Source organism: Salvelinus namaycush, chromosome 21, assembly GCF_016432855.1.
Source record: "Salvelinus namaycush isolate Seneca chromosome 21, SaNama_1.0, whole genome shotgun sequence".
NCBI classification, from domain to species: Eukaryota; Metazoa; Chordata; class Actinopteri; order Salmoniformes; family Salmonidae; genus Salvelinus; species Salvelinus namaycush.
The window spans coordinates 22,726,663-22,743,310 of NC_052327.1; the positions used below are offsets into that span (position 1 = coordinate 22,726,663).

The window sequence follows — 16,648 nt, forward strand, 5'->3', positions numbered from 1 at the left end:
TAGAGTACCCAAAACTTGGGCGCCGACGACTAGTTCACATCTACGACAGATATATGAAATAGCATCATAAAATGTTTCTTACTTTTGCTGATCTTCCATCAGAGTGTTGGACAAGGGGTCCTTTGTCCAGAACAATCGTTGTTTGGATTTAGAACGTCCATTTTCCCTCTTGAATTAGCAAGCACACTAGCCAAGTGGCACGAATCTCTCCATCGTCAACAAAGTCAGAGAACGGAACACGGCAAAACTCCCGAAAAAATTTCAATAATCTGATTAAACTATATTGAAAAAACATACTTTACGATGATATGGTCACATGTATCAAATAAAATCAAAGCCGGAGATAGTAGTCGCCTATAACGGCAGCTAAACAGAAGGCAAATCCAGGTACCACCTCGCGCTCTCCAGAAAACCGGAAATGGGGGACACGTCATACAAAGAGCTTGTATTCCACTTCAGACCAAGATAAACGCTAAATTTCTTCTCTCACCGCCTCTTGACATCCAGGGGAAGGTCTATGAAGTGCATGTATACTCATACGTATCATGCCCATTTATAGGCAGGAAGTAGAACAGAGCATCGATTTCAGACTTTCCACTTCCTGGTCAGGAAGTTTGTGCCAAATGAGTTCTGTTTGACTCACAGATATAATTCAAACGGTTTTAGAAACTAGAGAGTGTTTTCTATCCAATAGTAATAATAATATGCATATTGTACGAGCAAGAATTGAGTACGAGGCCGTTTGAAATGAGCACCTTTTATCTGGTTACTCAATACTGCCCCTGCAGCCCAAACAGGTTAAGAACACATTCTTATTTTCAATGACGGCCTAGGAACGGTGGGTTAACTGCCTCGTTCAGGGGCAGAACGACAGATTTTTACCTTGTCAGCTCGGGGGATTCAATCTTGGAATCTTACAGTTAACTTCTTGCCACTATAGGGGGTGCTGTTTCGCATTAGCATAATTTGCTCTACAGATTAAACTGCCTAGTACTCAATTCTTGCTCGTACAATATGCATATTATTGTTATTATTGGATAGAAAACACTCTCTAGTTTCTATAGGCGTTTGAATTATGTCTCTGAGTGAAACAGAACTCATTCTACAGCACTTTTCCTCCCAGTGTGTCAGATTTCAGAAATCTTGGCCTCTGGTTCCAGATCAGTTTTAAAGTCCCTGTAAATCCTATGAGGATACAAACACTGCCCACGCCTTCCTCTAGATGTCAGTAAGTGGTGACAATTTGAATGGAGTCGATTGCGCAATCAGGGCCTCTATAAATCACCAAATACCGGAAGTAGCGTTCTTTTGGACCCTGCGCTCAACGCAAGAAGGACGTCGGACTGGCCTTTTTCCAAGCCTTGGTTTAGCCAGTAATATAGCGCCGGTCATGTTTTTACTCGTTATAGGTGTTAAAAACATCATAAGGTAGTTAATTTAAACCGTTTTATAGCAATTTATATCCGTTTAGTGCGATTTTGAGGCATTTCTATGTGATGCTCTTTGAAGCGCCGGGCACGTTTCGGGGTCCCGGTCGAACGTTAGTGGGCATTTCGACGGACAGAGGACATCTTTCGACCAAAAGAAGATTAGACCCAAGAAAGGATACATTGCCCAAGATTCTGATGGAAGATCACCTCATAGTAAGAAATATTTAAGATGATAAATCGTTGTTCTGTCGAAAAATTTTAAACGCATATTCTGCCATTTTGTTTGGTATAGCTTCGCTTGGCGAACCCTGTATTGCACAGTAAGGATAATTTTAGAAATGTAATTCAGCGATTGCATTAAGAACTAATTTGTCTTTCGATAGCTGTCCAACATATTTTTTTAGTCAAGTTTATGAATAGTTATCCATGAGACAAGATCACTGTGAAAGATGGCGTCCGACATTTTCAGGCTAGTTTTGCTAGTATTGTCATTGTATAACCACGGTTGTTTGTGGCTAAATATGCACATTTTCGAACAAACTCTATATGTATGTTGTAATATGATGTTACAGGAGTGTCATCGGAAGAATTCTGAGAAGGTTAGTGAAAAAATTAATATATTTTGGCGATGATAACGATATCGCTCTCTTTGGCTTGAATCAATGGTCGGGTAACGTTTGCATATGTGGTATGCTAATATAACGATTTATTGTGTTTTCGCTGTAAAACACTTAGAACATCTGAAATATTGTCTGAATTCACAAGATCTGTGTCTTTCCATTGCTGTGAGTTGTGTATTTTTAAGAAATGTTTTATGATGAGTAATTAGGTAATACACGTTGCTCTGTGTATTTATTCTAGTCGAGTTGTGATGGTGGGTGCAATTGTAAACTATGATTTATACCTGAAATATGCACATTTTTCTAACAAAACCTATCCTATACAATAAATATGTTATCAGACTGTCATCTGATGAGGTTTTTTCTTGGTTAGTGGCTATCAATATCTTTATTTGGCCGAATTGGTGATAGCACCTGATGGAGTAAGAAACTGATGGAGTTAGGAAAGTTGTGTCTTTTGCTAACGTGGTTAGCTAATAGATTTACATATTTTGTCTTCCCTGTAAAACATTTTAAAAATCTGAAATGGTGGCTTTATTCACAAGATCTGTATCTTTCATTTGGTGTCTTGGACTTGTGATTTAATGATATTTAGATGCTACTATTTAATTGTGACGCTATGCTAGCGATGCTAATCAGTGTGGGGGGGGTGGGGGGTGATCCCGGATACGGGGTTGAGGTTCGGTAAAGGTTAACTAGTCCAACGCTCTAACCACTTGATTACATTGCACTCCACGAGGAGCCTGCCTGTTACGCGAATGCAGTAGAAGCCAAGGTAAGTTGCTAGCTAGCATTAAACTTATCTTATAAAAAACAATCAATCATAATCACTAGTAAACTACACATGGTTGATGATATTACTAGTTTATCTAGCGTGTCCTGCGTTGCATATAATCGATGCGGTGCATATCGTTGCGCCAATGTGTACCTAACCATAAACATCAATGCCTTTCTTAAAATCAATACATAGAAGTATATTTTTAAACCTGCATATTTAGCTAAAAGAAATCCAGGTTAGCAGGCAATATTAACCAGGTGAAATTGTGTCACTTCTCTTGCGTTCATTGCACACAGTCAGTGTATATGCAACAGTTTGGTAATTATGACATAACATTGAAGGTTGTGCAATGTAACAGGAATATTTAGACTTATGGATGCCACCCGTTAGATAAAATACGGAACGGTTCCGTATTTCACTGAAAGAATAAACGTCTTGTTTTCGAGATGATAGTATCCGGATTCGACCATATTAATGACCTAAGGCTCGTATTTCTGTGTGTTATTATGTTATAACTAAGTCTATGATTTGATAGAGCAGTCTGACTGAGCGGTGGTAGGCAGCAGCATCATCGTAAGCATTCATTCAAACAGCACTTTCCTGCGTTTTGCCAGAAGCTCTTCGCTGTGCTTCAAGCCTATCAACTCCCGAGATTAGGCTGGTGTAACCGATGTGAAATGGCTAGCTAGTTAGCGGGGTGCGCGCTAATAGCGTTTCAAACGTCACTCGCTCTGAGACTTGGAGTAGTTATTCCCCTTGCTCTGCATGGGTAACGCTGCTTCGAGTGTGGCTGTTGTCGTTGTGTTCCTGGTTCGAGCCCAGGTAGGAGCGAGGAGAGGGATGGAAGCTATACTGTTACACTGGCAATACTAAAGTGCCTATAAGAACATCCAACAGTCAAAGGTTAATGAAATACAAATGTATAGAGAGAAATAGTCCTATGATTCCTATAATAACTACAACCTAAAACTGCTTACCTGGGAATATTGAAGACTCATGTTAAAAGGAACCACCAGCTTTCATATGTTCTCATGTTCTGAGCAAGGAACTTAAATGCTAGCTTTCTTACATGGCACATATTGCACTTTTACTTTCTTCTCCAACACTTTGTTTTTGCATTATTTAAACCAAATTCAACATGTTTCATTATTTATTTGAGGCTAAATTGATTATATTGATGTATTATATTAAGTTAAAATAACTGTTCATTCAGTATTGTTGTAATTGTCATTATTACAAATAAAATAAAATAAATTGGCCGATTAATCGGTATCAGCTTTTTTTGGTCCTCCAATAAATCGGTATCGGTGTTGAAAAATCATAATCGGTCGACATCTAATGGTGGTGGCTGTATCCTGTTATATGGGTATGCTCGTCATTGGCAAGAACCAAGGAGGTATTTAGGATAGAAAGAAACAAGAGCTAAGCACAGGCATAATCCTAGAGGAAAACCTGGTTCAGTCTGCTTTCCAACAAACACTGGGAGACAAATGTACCTTTCAGCAGGACAATATAACCTAAAACAAGGCCAAAAACACCCAGGAGATGCTTACCAAGATGACATTGAATGTTCCCGAGTGGCCTAGTTACAGTTTTGACTTGAATATACTTGAAAGTCTATGGCAAAGCCTGAAAATGGCTGTCTAGCGAAGATCAACAACAAACTTTACAAAGCTTGAACAATTTTTTAAAGAATAATATGCAAATATTGTACAATCCAGGTGTGCAAAGCTCTTAGAGAATTACCCAGAATAACTCAGTTGTAGTCGCTGCCAAAGGTGATTCTAACATGTATTGACTCGGGTGTGAATACTTATGTAAATGAGATCTGTATTTAACTTTCAATAAATTAGCAAAAATGTATATTAACATGTTTTCATTGACATTATTGGGAAGTATATACGGGTGAGAGAAAAAAAGGAATGCACCCCCACCACAACCCCTCCCCCACAATACAATCACTTTGCCTAGACTTAATTATTGTGTAATACATTGAGTGTACAATACATTAGAAACAACTTCCTAATATTGAGTTGCACCCTCTTATGCTCTCAGAACAGCCTCAATTCGTCGGGGCATTGATTCTACAAGGTGTCAAAAGTTTTCCACAAGGACGCTGGCCCATGTTGACTCCAATGCTTCCTACAGTTGTGTGAAGTTGGATGATGTTACGTTCTTGACACACATGGAAAACTGTTGAGTGTGAAAAACACAGCACTGTTGCAGTTCTTGACACAACCCGGTACACCTGGCACCTACTACCATACAGTGCATTCAGACCCCTTGACTTTTTCCGCATTTTGTTACGTTACAGTCTTATTCTGAAATGTATTAAAATTGTTTGTTTCCCCTCATCAATCTACAATGACAAAGCAAAAACAGTTTATCAATTTCTGCTAATAATAAAAAATATATATTACATTTACATAAGTATTCATACACTTTACTCAGTACTTTGTTGAAGCACCTTTGGCAGCGATTACAGCCTCGTAGTGGCATAGGTTTATAGCGTATATCAGAGACGTTTCTTATGCACAGGGGAAAAAAGTGGCCTTCGATAAACATTTCATGCAATTCTACTACACTTAATATGACTGGATAAATTAGCAGAAACTTTTTTTAATACGATGGTAGCCTTTATGCCTACTCTACTGACACAGTTCAATAAAAAATAAAAAAACACCGTCTTGGATGCAACCATGTAATCTAGTCCTATGAAAAAGGGGTCCTGGCTAAAAGGGCTTTTGTCAAAAGTTATTTTTTTTCATTTTACCTAACCCTAACCTAATTCATATAACCTGCTACCTAAATTCTCCTAATCAGCTAAAAAAAAGTTAAATATTATGTTAATTTGACTAAAGCTAGAACCCTTCTAGCCATGACCATGAAAAGGGGAGACACAAATTGTATATTATGAAATCCATATAGACTGGAGGTCATTCTTGTGTGTAAAAAAAAATAAAAAAATAAATATATATATATATATATATATATATATATATATATATAAAAAAAAAAAAAATCACTGGATGCCTTTTTTTTCATTTGATAACCAAATGATAATTTGTTGAGAACTTTATTCATAAGAGCGGGGTGAAATATATGGACATTACAGCAGGTATTCCCAAACTGGGGTAAGTGCAACGCCGTCGGGGGTAAGCAAAAAAAGTGTGATTCACATTTTTTTTTAAATAAAAAAAAAGTAAATTTATATTTTCCAAACGGGGCTATACACTTGGTGAGTTCTGTGTGCAAATTAACTCAAGCTTACGGACAATGTGATATAGCAAAGCACCTGAGTGAGTTGGGTGTGCAATTACGCAAGTACTTTCCCGAAAAGGATGACACAAACTGGATTCTTTATCCCTTTCATGCCCTGCCTCCAGTCCACTTCCCGATATCTGATCAAGAGAGCCTCAGTGAAATTGCAACAAGCAGTTCTGTGAAAATTGAATTTAAAAATCAGAAGCCACTGCCAGATTTCTGGATTGGGCTGCGCTCAGAGTATCCTGCATTGGCAAATCGTGCTGTTAAGACAATGATGCCCTTTGCAACCACGTACCTACGTGAGTGGATTCTCGGCCCTCACTATCATGGAAACTAAATACAGGCACAGACTGTGTGTGGGAAATGATTTAAGACAGACTCTCTCCAATACAACATTCCAGAGTTACAGTGCCTTGCAAAAGTATTCATTTTGACATTTTTCCTATTTTGTTGCATTACAAGCTGTCATTTAAATAGATTTGGATTTCATGTAATGGACATACACAAAATAGTCCTAATTGGTAAGTGAAATGGGAAAAAAATGGCTTGTTTCGAAATATATATATATATATAAAAACTTTAAAGTGGTGCGTGCATATGTACTCGTACCCTTTGCTATGAAGACCCTAAATAAGAGCTGGTGCAACCAATTACCTTCAGAAGTCACATAATTAGTTCACCTCTTTGGGCTGAGATCCCGCTAACGGGATCGATATGACAACAGCCAGTGAAAGTGCAGGGCGCCAAATTCAAAACAGAAATCCCATAATTAAAATTCCTCAAACATAGAAGTATTTTACACCATTTTAAAAGATACACTTCTTGTTAATCCCAACACAGTGTCCGATTTCAAAAAGGCTTTACAGCGAAAGCAAACCAAACGATCATGTTAGGTCAGAGCCAAGACACAGAAAAACACAGCCATTTTTCCAGCCAAAGAGAGGAGTCACAAAAAGCAGAAAGAGATAAAATTAATCACTAACCTCATCATCAGATGACACTCATAGGACTTCATGTATGTTTTGTTCGATAAAGTTCATATTTATATAAAAAAATCTCAGTTTACATTGGCGCGTTACGTTCAGTAGTTCCAAAACATTCGGTGATTTTGCAGTGCCACATCAATTTACAGAAATACTCATCATAAACATTGATAAGATACAATAGTTTTTCATAGAAGATATACTTCTCCTTAACTTCTTATGGCTGCAAGCCCGAGGCCGCCCACAATATGACAACAGCCAGCTCAAGTGCAGGGCGCGAAATTCAAAATATATATTTTTTAAATATTTAACTTTCACACATTAACAAGTCCAATACAGCAAATGAAAGGTACACATCTTGTGAATCCAGCCAACATGTCCGATTTTAAAAATGTTTTACAGCGAAAACAGCACGTATATTTATGTTAGCTCACCACCAAATACAAAAAAAGGACAGACATTTTTCACAGCACAGGTAGCATGCACAAAGCCAACCTAACTAACCAAGAACCAACCAAACTAACCAACAAAACTTCATCAGATGACAGTCTTATAACATGTTATACAATAAATCTATGTTTTGTTCGAAAAATGTGCATATTTCAGGTATAAATCATAGTTTACATTGCAGCTACAATCAGAAATTGCACCGAAAGCAGCCAGAATAATTACAGACACCAACGTCAAATACCTAATTACTCATCATAAAACATTTCTGAAAAATACATAGTGTACAGCAAATGAAAGACAGGCATCTTGTGATTCCAGCCAATATTTCCAATTTATTAAGTGTTTTACAGTGAAAACACAATAGCGTTATATTAGCTTACCACAATAGCCAGAAAGACAAGCCAAAAGTTAGCGAAAAGTTAGCGATCGTAACAAACCAGTAAAATATATATATTTTTTGACTAACCTTGATATTCTTCATCAGATGACAGTCCTATAACATCAGGTTATACATACACTTATGTTTTGTTCGAAAATGTGCATATTTAGAGCTGAAATCAGTGGTTACACATTGTGCTAACTTAGCTACTTTTTCCCACAACATCCGGATATTTTTCTGACACTTTTTCTGACACACATATTCTGACAAAATAGCTATTCATAAACATAACTAAAAAATACATGTTGTATAGGAAATGATAGATCCATTAGTTCTTAATGAAATCGCCGTGTTAGAATTCTAAAAAATAACTTCATTACGATATGCAGCTTCGGTATAGCTAGAGTACCCAAACGTTGGGCGTCGACTAGTTCACATGTACGACAGATATATGAAATAGCATCATAAAATGTTTCTTACTTTTGCTGATCTTCCATCAGAGTGTTGGACAAGGGGTCCTTTGTCCAGAACAATCGTTGTTTGGATTTAGAACGTCCATTTTCCCTCTTGAATTAGCAAGCACACTAGCCAAGTGGCACGAATCTCTCCATCGTCAACAAAGTCAGAGAACGGAACACGGCAAAACTCCCGAAAAAATTTCAATAATCTGATTAAACTATATTGAAAAAACATACTTTACGATGATATGGTCACATGTATCAAATAAAATCAAAGCCGGAGATATTAGTCGCCTATAACGGCAGCTAAACAGAAGGCAAATCCAAGTCCCCCTGCGCGCTCTCCAGAAAACCGGAAATGGGGGACACGTCATACAAAGAGCTTGTATTCCACTTCAGACCAAGATAAACACTAAATTTCTTCTCTCACCGCCTCTTGACATCCAGGGGAAGGTCTATGAAGTGCACGTATACTCTTACGTATCATGCCCATTTATAGGCAGGAAGTAGAACAGAGCCCCGATTTCAGACTTTCCACTTCCTGGTCAGGAAGTTTGTGCCAAATGAGTTCTGTTTGACTCACAGATATAATTCAAACGGTTTTAGAAACTAGAGTGTTTTCTATCCAATAGTAATAATAATATGCATATTGTACGAGCAAGAATTGAGTACGAGGCCGTTTGAAATGGGCACCTTTTATCTGGCTACTCAATACTGCCCCTTCAGCCCAAACAGGTTAATGCAACCGCTGTGTCAGATTTCAAAAAAACTTTACGGAAAAAGCAAACCATGCAATAATCTGAGTACGGCGCTCAGACAACAAATCAAGCCAAACAGATATCCGACATGTTGGAGTCAACAGAAGTCAGAAATAGCATTATAAATATTCACTTACCTTTGATGATCTTCATCAGAATGCACTCCCAGGAATCCCAGTTCCACAATAAATGTTTGTTTTGTTCAATAATGTCCATCATTTATGTCCAAATATCTCCTTTTGTTAGCGCGTTCAGTTCACAAATCAAAATTCATGACGCTAGGAGAAGACGAAAAGTCAAAAAGTTCCGTTACAGTCCGTAGAAACATGTCAAACGATGTATAGAATCAATCTTTAGGATGTTTTTATTGTGGCCTGCTGGAGGTCATTTTGCAGGGCTCTGGCAGTGCTCATCCTTGCACAAAGGCAGCGGTCCTGCTGCTGGGTTGTTGCCCTCCTACGGCCTCCTCCACGTCTCCTGATGTACTGGCCTGTCTCCTGGTAGCGCCTCCATGCTCTGGACACTACGCTGACAGACACAGCAAACCTTCTTGCCACAGCTCGCATTGATGTGCCATCCTGGATGAGCTGCACTACCTGAGCCACTTGTGTGGGTTGTAGACTCCGTCTCATGCTACCACTAGAGTGAAAGCACCGCCAGCATTCAAAAGTGACCAAAACATCAGCCAGGAAGCATAGGAACTGAGAAGTGGTCTGTGGTCACCACCTGCAGAACCACTCCTTTATTGGGGGTGTCTTGCTAATTGCCTATAATTTCCACCTTTTGTCTATTCCATTTGCACAACAGCATGTGACATTTATTGTCAATCAGTGTTGCTTCCTAAGTGGACAGTTTGATTTCACAGAAGTGTGATTGACTTGGAGTTACATTGTGTTGTTTAAGTGTCCTCTTTATTTTTTTGAGCAGTATATATATATATATAGATAGATAGATAGATAGATAGAAGAAAATGCAAATAGTCTGGGTAGCCGTTTGATCAGCTGTTCAGGAGTCTTATGGCTTGGGGATAAAATCTGTTTAGAAGCCTCTTGGACCTAGCCGTGGCGCTCCGGTGACGCTTTCCATGCAGTAGCAGAGAGAAAGTCTATGACTAGGGTGGCTGGAGTCTGACAATTTTTAGGGCTTTCCTCTGACGACGCCTGGTATAGAGGTCCTGGATGGCAGGAAACTTGGCCCCAGTGATGTACTGGGGTCTCTGTAGTGACTTGCGGTCGGAGGCCGAGCAGTTGCCATATCAGGCAGTGATGCAACCCGTCAGGATGCTCTCGATGGTGCAGCTGTAAAACCTTTTGAGGATCTGAGGACTCATGCCAAATCTTTTCTGTCTCCTGAAGGGGAAAAGGTTTTGTAATGCCCTCTTCACGACTGTCTTGGTGTGCTTGGACCATCTTAGTTTGTTGGTGATGTGGACGCCAAGGAACTTGAACCTCTCAACCTGCTCCCCACTACAGCCCCGTCGATGAGAATGGGGGCATGCTCGGTCCTCCTTTTCCTGTAGTCCACAATCATCTCCTTTGTCTTGGTTACGTTGAGGTTGTTGTCCTTGCGCCACACGGTCAGGTCTCTGACCTCCTCCTGATAGGCTATCTCATCAGTCAGTGATCAGGCCTACCATTGTTATGTCAGCAAACGTAATGATTGTTTTGGGGTTGTGCCTCGCCGTGCAGTCATGAGTGAACAGGGAGTACATGTTACGAACAATGCGAAAAAACAAAATAGCATGGTTGGTCAAGAGCGGATAAGACGGTAGCCCTACCCTCCGGCCGTAATCTATTGATTTCACATGACTGGTAATACATATGCATCTGTTGGTCACAGATACCTTAAAAAAAATGGGCCCAGGATCTCATCACGGTATTTCTGTGCATTCAAATTGCCATCGATTAAATGGAATTGTGTTCATGGTCTGTAGGTTATGCATGCCCATACCATAACCCCACCACCACGGGGCACTCTGTTCACAACATTGACGTCAGCAAATTGCTCGCCCACATTACGCCATACACGTAGTTTGCGGTTCTGAGGCCGGTTGGACGTAATGCCAAATTCTCTAAAATGAGAGAATATTAACTATCTGGCAACAGCTCTGGTAGACATTTCTGCAGTCAGAATGCCACCAATGCACACTCCATTAAAACATCTGTGTCATGGTGTTGTGTGACAAAACTGCTGATTTTAGAGAGACATTTTATTGTCCCCAGCACAAGGTGCACATGTGTAATGAACATGCTGTTTAATCAGCTTCTTGAGAGGGCTCCCAAGTGGCGCAGCAGTCCAAGGCACTGCATTTCAGCGCTTGAGGTTCGAATTCAGGCTGTATCACAACCGGCCGTGATTGGGAGTCCCATAGGGCGGTGCACAATTGGCCAGCGTCGTCTGGGTTTGGCCGGTGTAGGCCATCATTGTAAATAAGAATTTGTTCTTAACTGACCTGTCTAGTTAAATAAAGGTTAAAAATAAAATATGCCACACCTTTCAGGTGGATGGATTATCTTGGCAAAGGATTAATGCTCACTTACAGGAATGTAAACAAGTTTATGCACAACATTTTAGAGAAATGTTTTTTTGTGCATATGGAACATTTCTGGGATATTTTATTTCAGCTCATGAAACATGGGATCAACACTAGAGGTTGACCGATTATGATTTTTCAACGCCGATACCGATTATTGGAGAACCAAAAAAAGCCAATACCAATTAAAATCGGCCGATTTAATAAATAACAATTACAACAATACTGAATGAAAAATGACCACTATTATTTTAACTTAATATAATAAATAAATAAAATATAATTAGTCAAATAAATAAAACATGTTCAATTTGGTTTAACTAATGCGAAAACAGTGTTGGAGAAGAAAGTAAAAGTGCAAGTGCCATGTAAAAAAGCTAACATTTAATTAAGATCCTTGCTCGGAACATGAGAACATATGAAAGCTGGTGGTTCCTTTTAACATGAGTCTTCAATATTCCCAGGTAAGAAGTTTTAGGTTGTAGTTATTACAGGAATTATAGGACTATTTCTCTCTATACCATTTGTGTTTGATATACCTTTGACTATTGGATGTTCTTATAGGCACTTCAGTATTGCCAGCCTAATATCGGGAGTTGATAGGCTTGAAGTCAAACAGCGCTGAAAGTCATAAACAGTGCTGTGCATCAAGCATTGCTAAGAGCTGCTGTTTGAATGAACGCTTACGAGCCTGCTGCTGCCTACCACCGCTCAATCATAGACTTAATTATAATAAATACAGAAATACGAGCCTTTGGTCATTAATATGGTCAAATCCGGAAACTATAATTTCGAAAAAACAAAACATTACAGAACCGTTACGTATTATCGCACGGGTGTCAACCCTAAGTCTAAATATTACTGTTACATTGAACCTAAAATGTTATGTCACAATTATGTAAAATTCTGGCAAATTAATTACAGTCTTTGTTAGGAATAAATGGCCTTTCAACAGTTTGCAACGAGCCAGGTGGCCCAAACTGCTGCATATACCCTGACTGCTTGCACTGAACACAAGAGAAGTGACACAATTTCCCTAGTTAATATTGCCTGCTAATGTAACGGATGTGAAATGGCTAGCTAGTTAGCGGGTACGCGCTACTAGCATTTCAATCAGTTACGTCACTTGCTCTGAGACTTAAGTAGGGTTTCCCCTTGCTCTGCAAGGGCCGCGGCTTTTGTGGAGCGATGGGTAACGACGCTTCGTGGGTGACTGTTGTTGATGTGTGCAGAGGGTCCCTGGTTCGCGCCCGTGTCGGGGCGAGGGGACGTACTAAAGTTATACTGTTACACTAACATGAATCTTTTAACCTCATATGCAGGTTTAAAAATATATATACTTGTGTATTGATTTTAATTAAGGCATTGATGTTCATGGTTAGGTACATTATTGCAACGATTGTGCTTTTTTCACAAATGCACTTTTGTTAAATCATCACCCGTTTGGCGAAGTTGAAGTAGGCTGTGATTCAGTGATGAATTAACAGGCACCGCATTGATTATATGCAACGCAGAAGAAGCTAGTTAACCTAGTAATATCATCAACCATGTGTAGTTAACTAGTGATTATGTGAAGATGGATTGTATTGTAATGAAACAGGCAGGGAGCAGGTCTCGAACCCTCGACCTTCTAGCCCGAGGTCCGGCGCGCTATCGACTGTGCCGCAAAAGCATGCTCATGCGGCAGAGTCGATTTCCGCGCTTATAAACCCAGGGTCGTTACAGTATTTAAAAGATAAGAGATAAGTTTAATGCTAGCTAGCAATTTACATTGGCTCCTTGCAGCCACAAGGTCCTTTTGATGCTGCACTCACGTTACAGGTCAGCCTGCAACGCAGTCTACACGTGGATTGCAAAGTAATTGGCCATAATCGGCGTCCAAAAAGGCTGATTGTCAAGTTTTCATAACAATCGGTAAGATGCCATGCCAATTAATCAGTCGACCTCTAATCAACACTTAAAGTTAATGTTTTTGTTCAGTGTATATTTAAAACCCATATTCTTATGGCCTTCCTGTTGGAAATAACTTGAATCTATGAGCTACGCTTGTTGACGGAAAATGAGGCGACCACCTGCGCTAATCAGCTACCTAGCACACTCCGAATACTGGTGTCAGCATACTCGGGAAGTGTAGCGGAAATGTAGTTTCATCGGTTGGAGACACCCATAACCCAGCTGTATGGATCTGTGCAAAACTGCTACAGTTAGCATCTTTTTTTATTTGAAGGATTCCTTCTCACTTATGAAAGATAAGGCTTTTGAAGGATATGGCCCTTAACGCAAGCAATGATTATTGAGGTTTCTAAACGTTTAAAAAACAGCGTCAGGGTTGTAGTTCACACGAGGCAGTCGTGGGAGAAGCTAATGGCAGAGAACTGTAGGGTGAAGGCAGAATGCCATCTAGAGTTTGAGAGCTAGGCCTACACCCCCTAAATCACAGTTGGTGTCAATTCAGTGAATTCAGGATGTGCATTGAAATGTAATGCTTTAATTGATAAGTGCATATTGTTTGAGTATTTTACACATTAATTGGATTTCAATTAACTTCTTGAATGTACTAAATTAAACTAAATTGACCCCTGACATGCTACACTATTCTAGGTGACGAATCCAGAGATCAATAACAGTAGACCCAATTCAGCTTCCATAGCCTATAGAAAACGTCCTCAAACTTGCGAGCGTGCCAGCCATCTCGCTGCTCACAAAACAATGTTTAATATATATACACACACAACCTGCACTCTTATGAAATTACACGCCAGTGCTTGCCTATGTAGCACAACAGTAGGACAGCCATGTTTGATTAAACAAATAGTCCTAGAGATGATCAAATTGTATGTGAAAAACGTAGCCAGCTAGAATAAAAGCACAGCAAATAGAAGTCGTCAGAGGATGTGTGTAGGTGTAGCGACTAAACTGTCACGGAGGGAAATAAAACAACAATGTTGTGATCACATTATCAGCTGAGCAAATGGAACATGGAAGGTAACAAAGGAAACGCTACATGTTCAACAAATATAGGCTACATTTTCTGCTGTTAATGCAATACAAGTCAGTCGTCGTGCTTAATCGATGATCCCAAGTGAAAACAACGTCACCCACCCCCTCAAAAAATACATTAGGGCCTTTGGAAACAGTTAACTATAGTAGCAACTCACCGTCGCAGACGCCAGGCTGCTGTCTGTCAATGTGAGGTGGTGCGGTTCCCATCTCCGTAAGAATTTTGAGGTTAGAATTTTGCTGAGGAAGGTTCGAGGGTGTTTCACCACACACACCTGGATATCACCCTCCTGTAGTAGTTTATATCGCATCCCGCTGCTGCAATGTTGCAGGGTTCTCTTGCACGGCCCGGCGCATAACTTATTATTATTCCCCTCCAACGGCGCAGACATCTCTCCAAGCAAAGGCTTGCTCTCCTCAGATTGATAGAATTGGTTATTATGTAGCTCGTTTCCCCCACCGCTGCTGTTAAAATCCATATTTATTAGGTCGCAAAAATTATCCTAGAGGTAACAATGTATTACTTTTAGTAGTTAAACAATATATATATATATATATATATATATATATATATATATATATATATATATAAAGGAAAGCCGGCGGTGTGTAGATTGTAAGGCTTGGGAGCAAAACTAAAGCGATGCGACCGCAATTGTTAAAATAGTGTTGCGGGCGGAAAACAGACACGGCGGAGACACCGACAGAAAAGCCATGAACGAATCTTTGGTGGGGGTATTTCACGACGGAGCAGTTATTGGGTAGGCAAGTAATCCCTTATCCGTACAATGCCCACTACAACGTCTAGCCTGTCCGCGTTTCGCTCCCCCAACGATCTATTCAATATGTTTGGGCCATTGCCAGCCCCAGTTCAGCTAACATAATCCACAGATTTAACTCATACTAATCACGTAGCTCTGATACAAAATACCCAAATCCAAAGGCGACGGTTTTTTTTGTCTTTAAATGTTCATTGGCAAGGTTCCTTTTTCTGTCTTCCTCTATCTTCGCAAAAGCACTTCGATAGAGCCACTTGGATTGGTCCTTTCTCGTTCATGTGATACTAAAGTGACGTCAATGGGGAGGCAAGCGGATGCGCTGTAAGTCTTTTAGCTCCACTGTCTGCTGCCTGTGCGATAGGAGGGCAGTTTCCTCAATACAAAAATGGAGGACGTACGACATAAATGTTAATTTTCTCTCGTCTAGCAGTGCCGTCTCCATTTTTGTTAAAGACCGCGTTTGACACAAATCTATCAGTCTATTCCATAAATGTCGCTGGGATCATGGGCCTTAATAATCATGAGAAGACCTGATATGATACTGAGGGCAACATATGCGAATATTTAATGTGAGGAAGTTGACCTATTTAATTAATTGTCGGTACAGTTTCAATTGCAAACAAAAAAGCTTATTTTCCACTTTATTGCTAATTATTTTGCATTTGGCTGCACACTAGGCTACAATAAGCATGAACCACAAACAGTTTCCCTTTAACTGTGACCTCAACATTGGTACTTTGCAGAAATGATTGATAAGCATCCACATTGGTTGGAGAGTGGACAACACACCCCATTAAAACTGTTTCAGCAGTGGGTCAGAGACTACCAGTCACATACTTGGCCCACAGTGGCAGTATCCATGTGTCCCGATTTCATCTAAGAAACAGTTGTTACAAACCCACTGAATATGACAGTCCATGTTGACAAGACTAGGGGCATGTTGAAGCGCATATTGAGTAGAATAAGTATTGCAGAGATAGAAGAGTAACCATACACTACTGTCATGAGCAATTGTGCCTGTTCTCTTCATTAAAAGTCAGTCTTTCTACAACATTTTCAAACTGTGTTCTATTTGTGGGGACTCAGAGAGCTTGAGACGTACTGTATCTTGGGCACTCATCTCATGGGTCACACTGTCAACAACAAGCTCTTTAAGATCGTCTGACCACTGAGTTTCCGATGCTCCAACTGGGAGCTGAACACATTTCTCAAA

The 16,648-nt window shown here is 39.8% G+C and overlaps 1 protein-coding gene across 1 annotated transcript in view; it reads right to left on the reverse strand.

The window, feature by feature from the left end:
• The window catches only part of LOC120066211 (C-Maf-inducing protein-like), a 49,461-nt gene extending 34,293 nt beyond the window's left edge, over positions 1 to 15,168 (reverse strand). The window contains exon 1 of the mRNA XM_039017415.1: positions 14,815 to 15,168. Within this exon, the coding sequence (XP_038873343.1) occupies positions 14,815 to 15,135 (321 nt within the window). The 5' untranslated portion in view covers positions 15,136 to 15,168. The remainder of the gene's footprint in view (positions 1 to 14,814) is intronic.
• Positions 15,169 to 16,648: the final 1,480 nt, after the last annotated feature.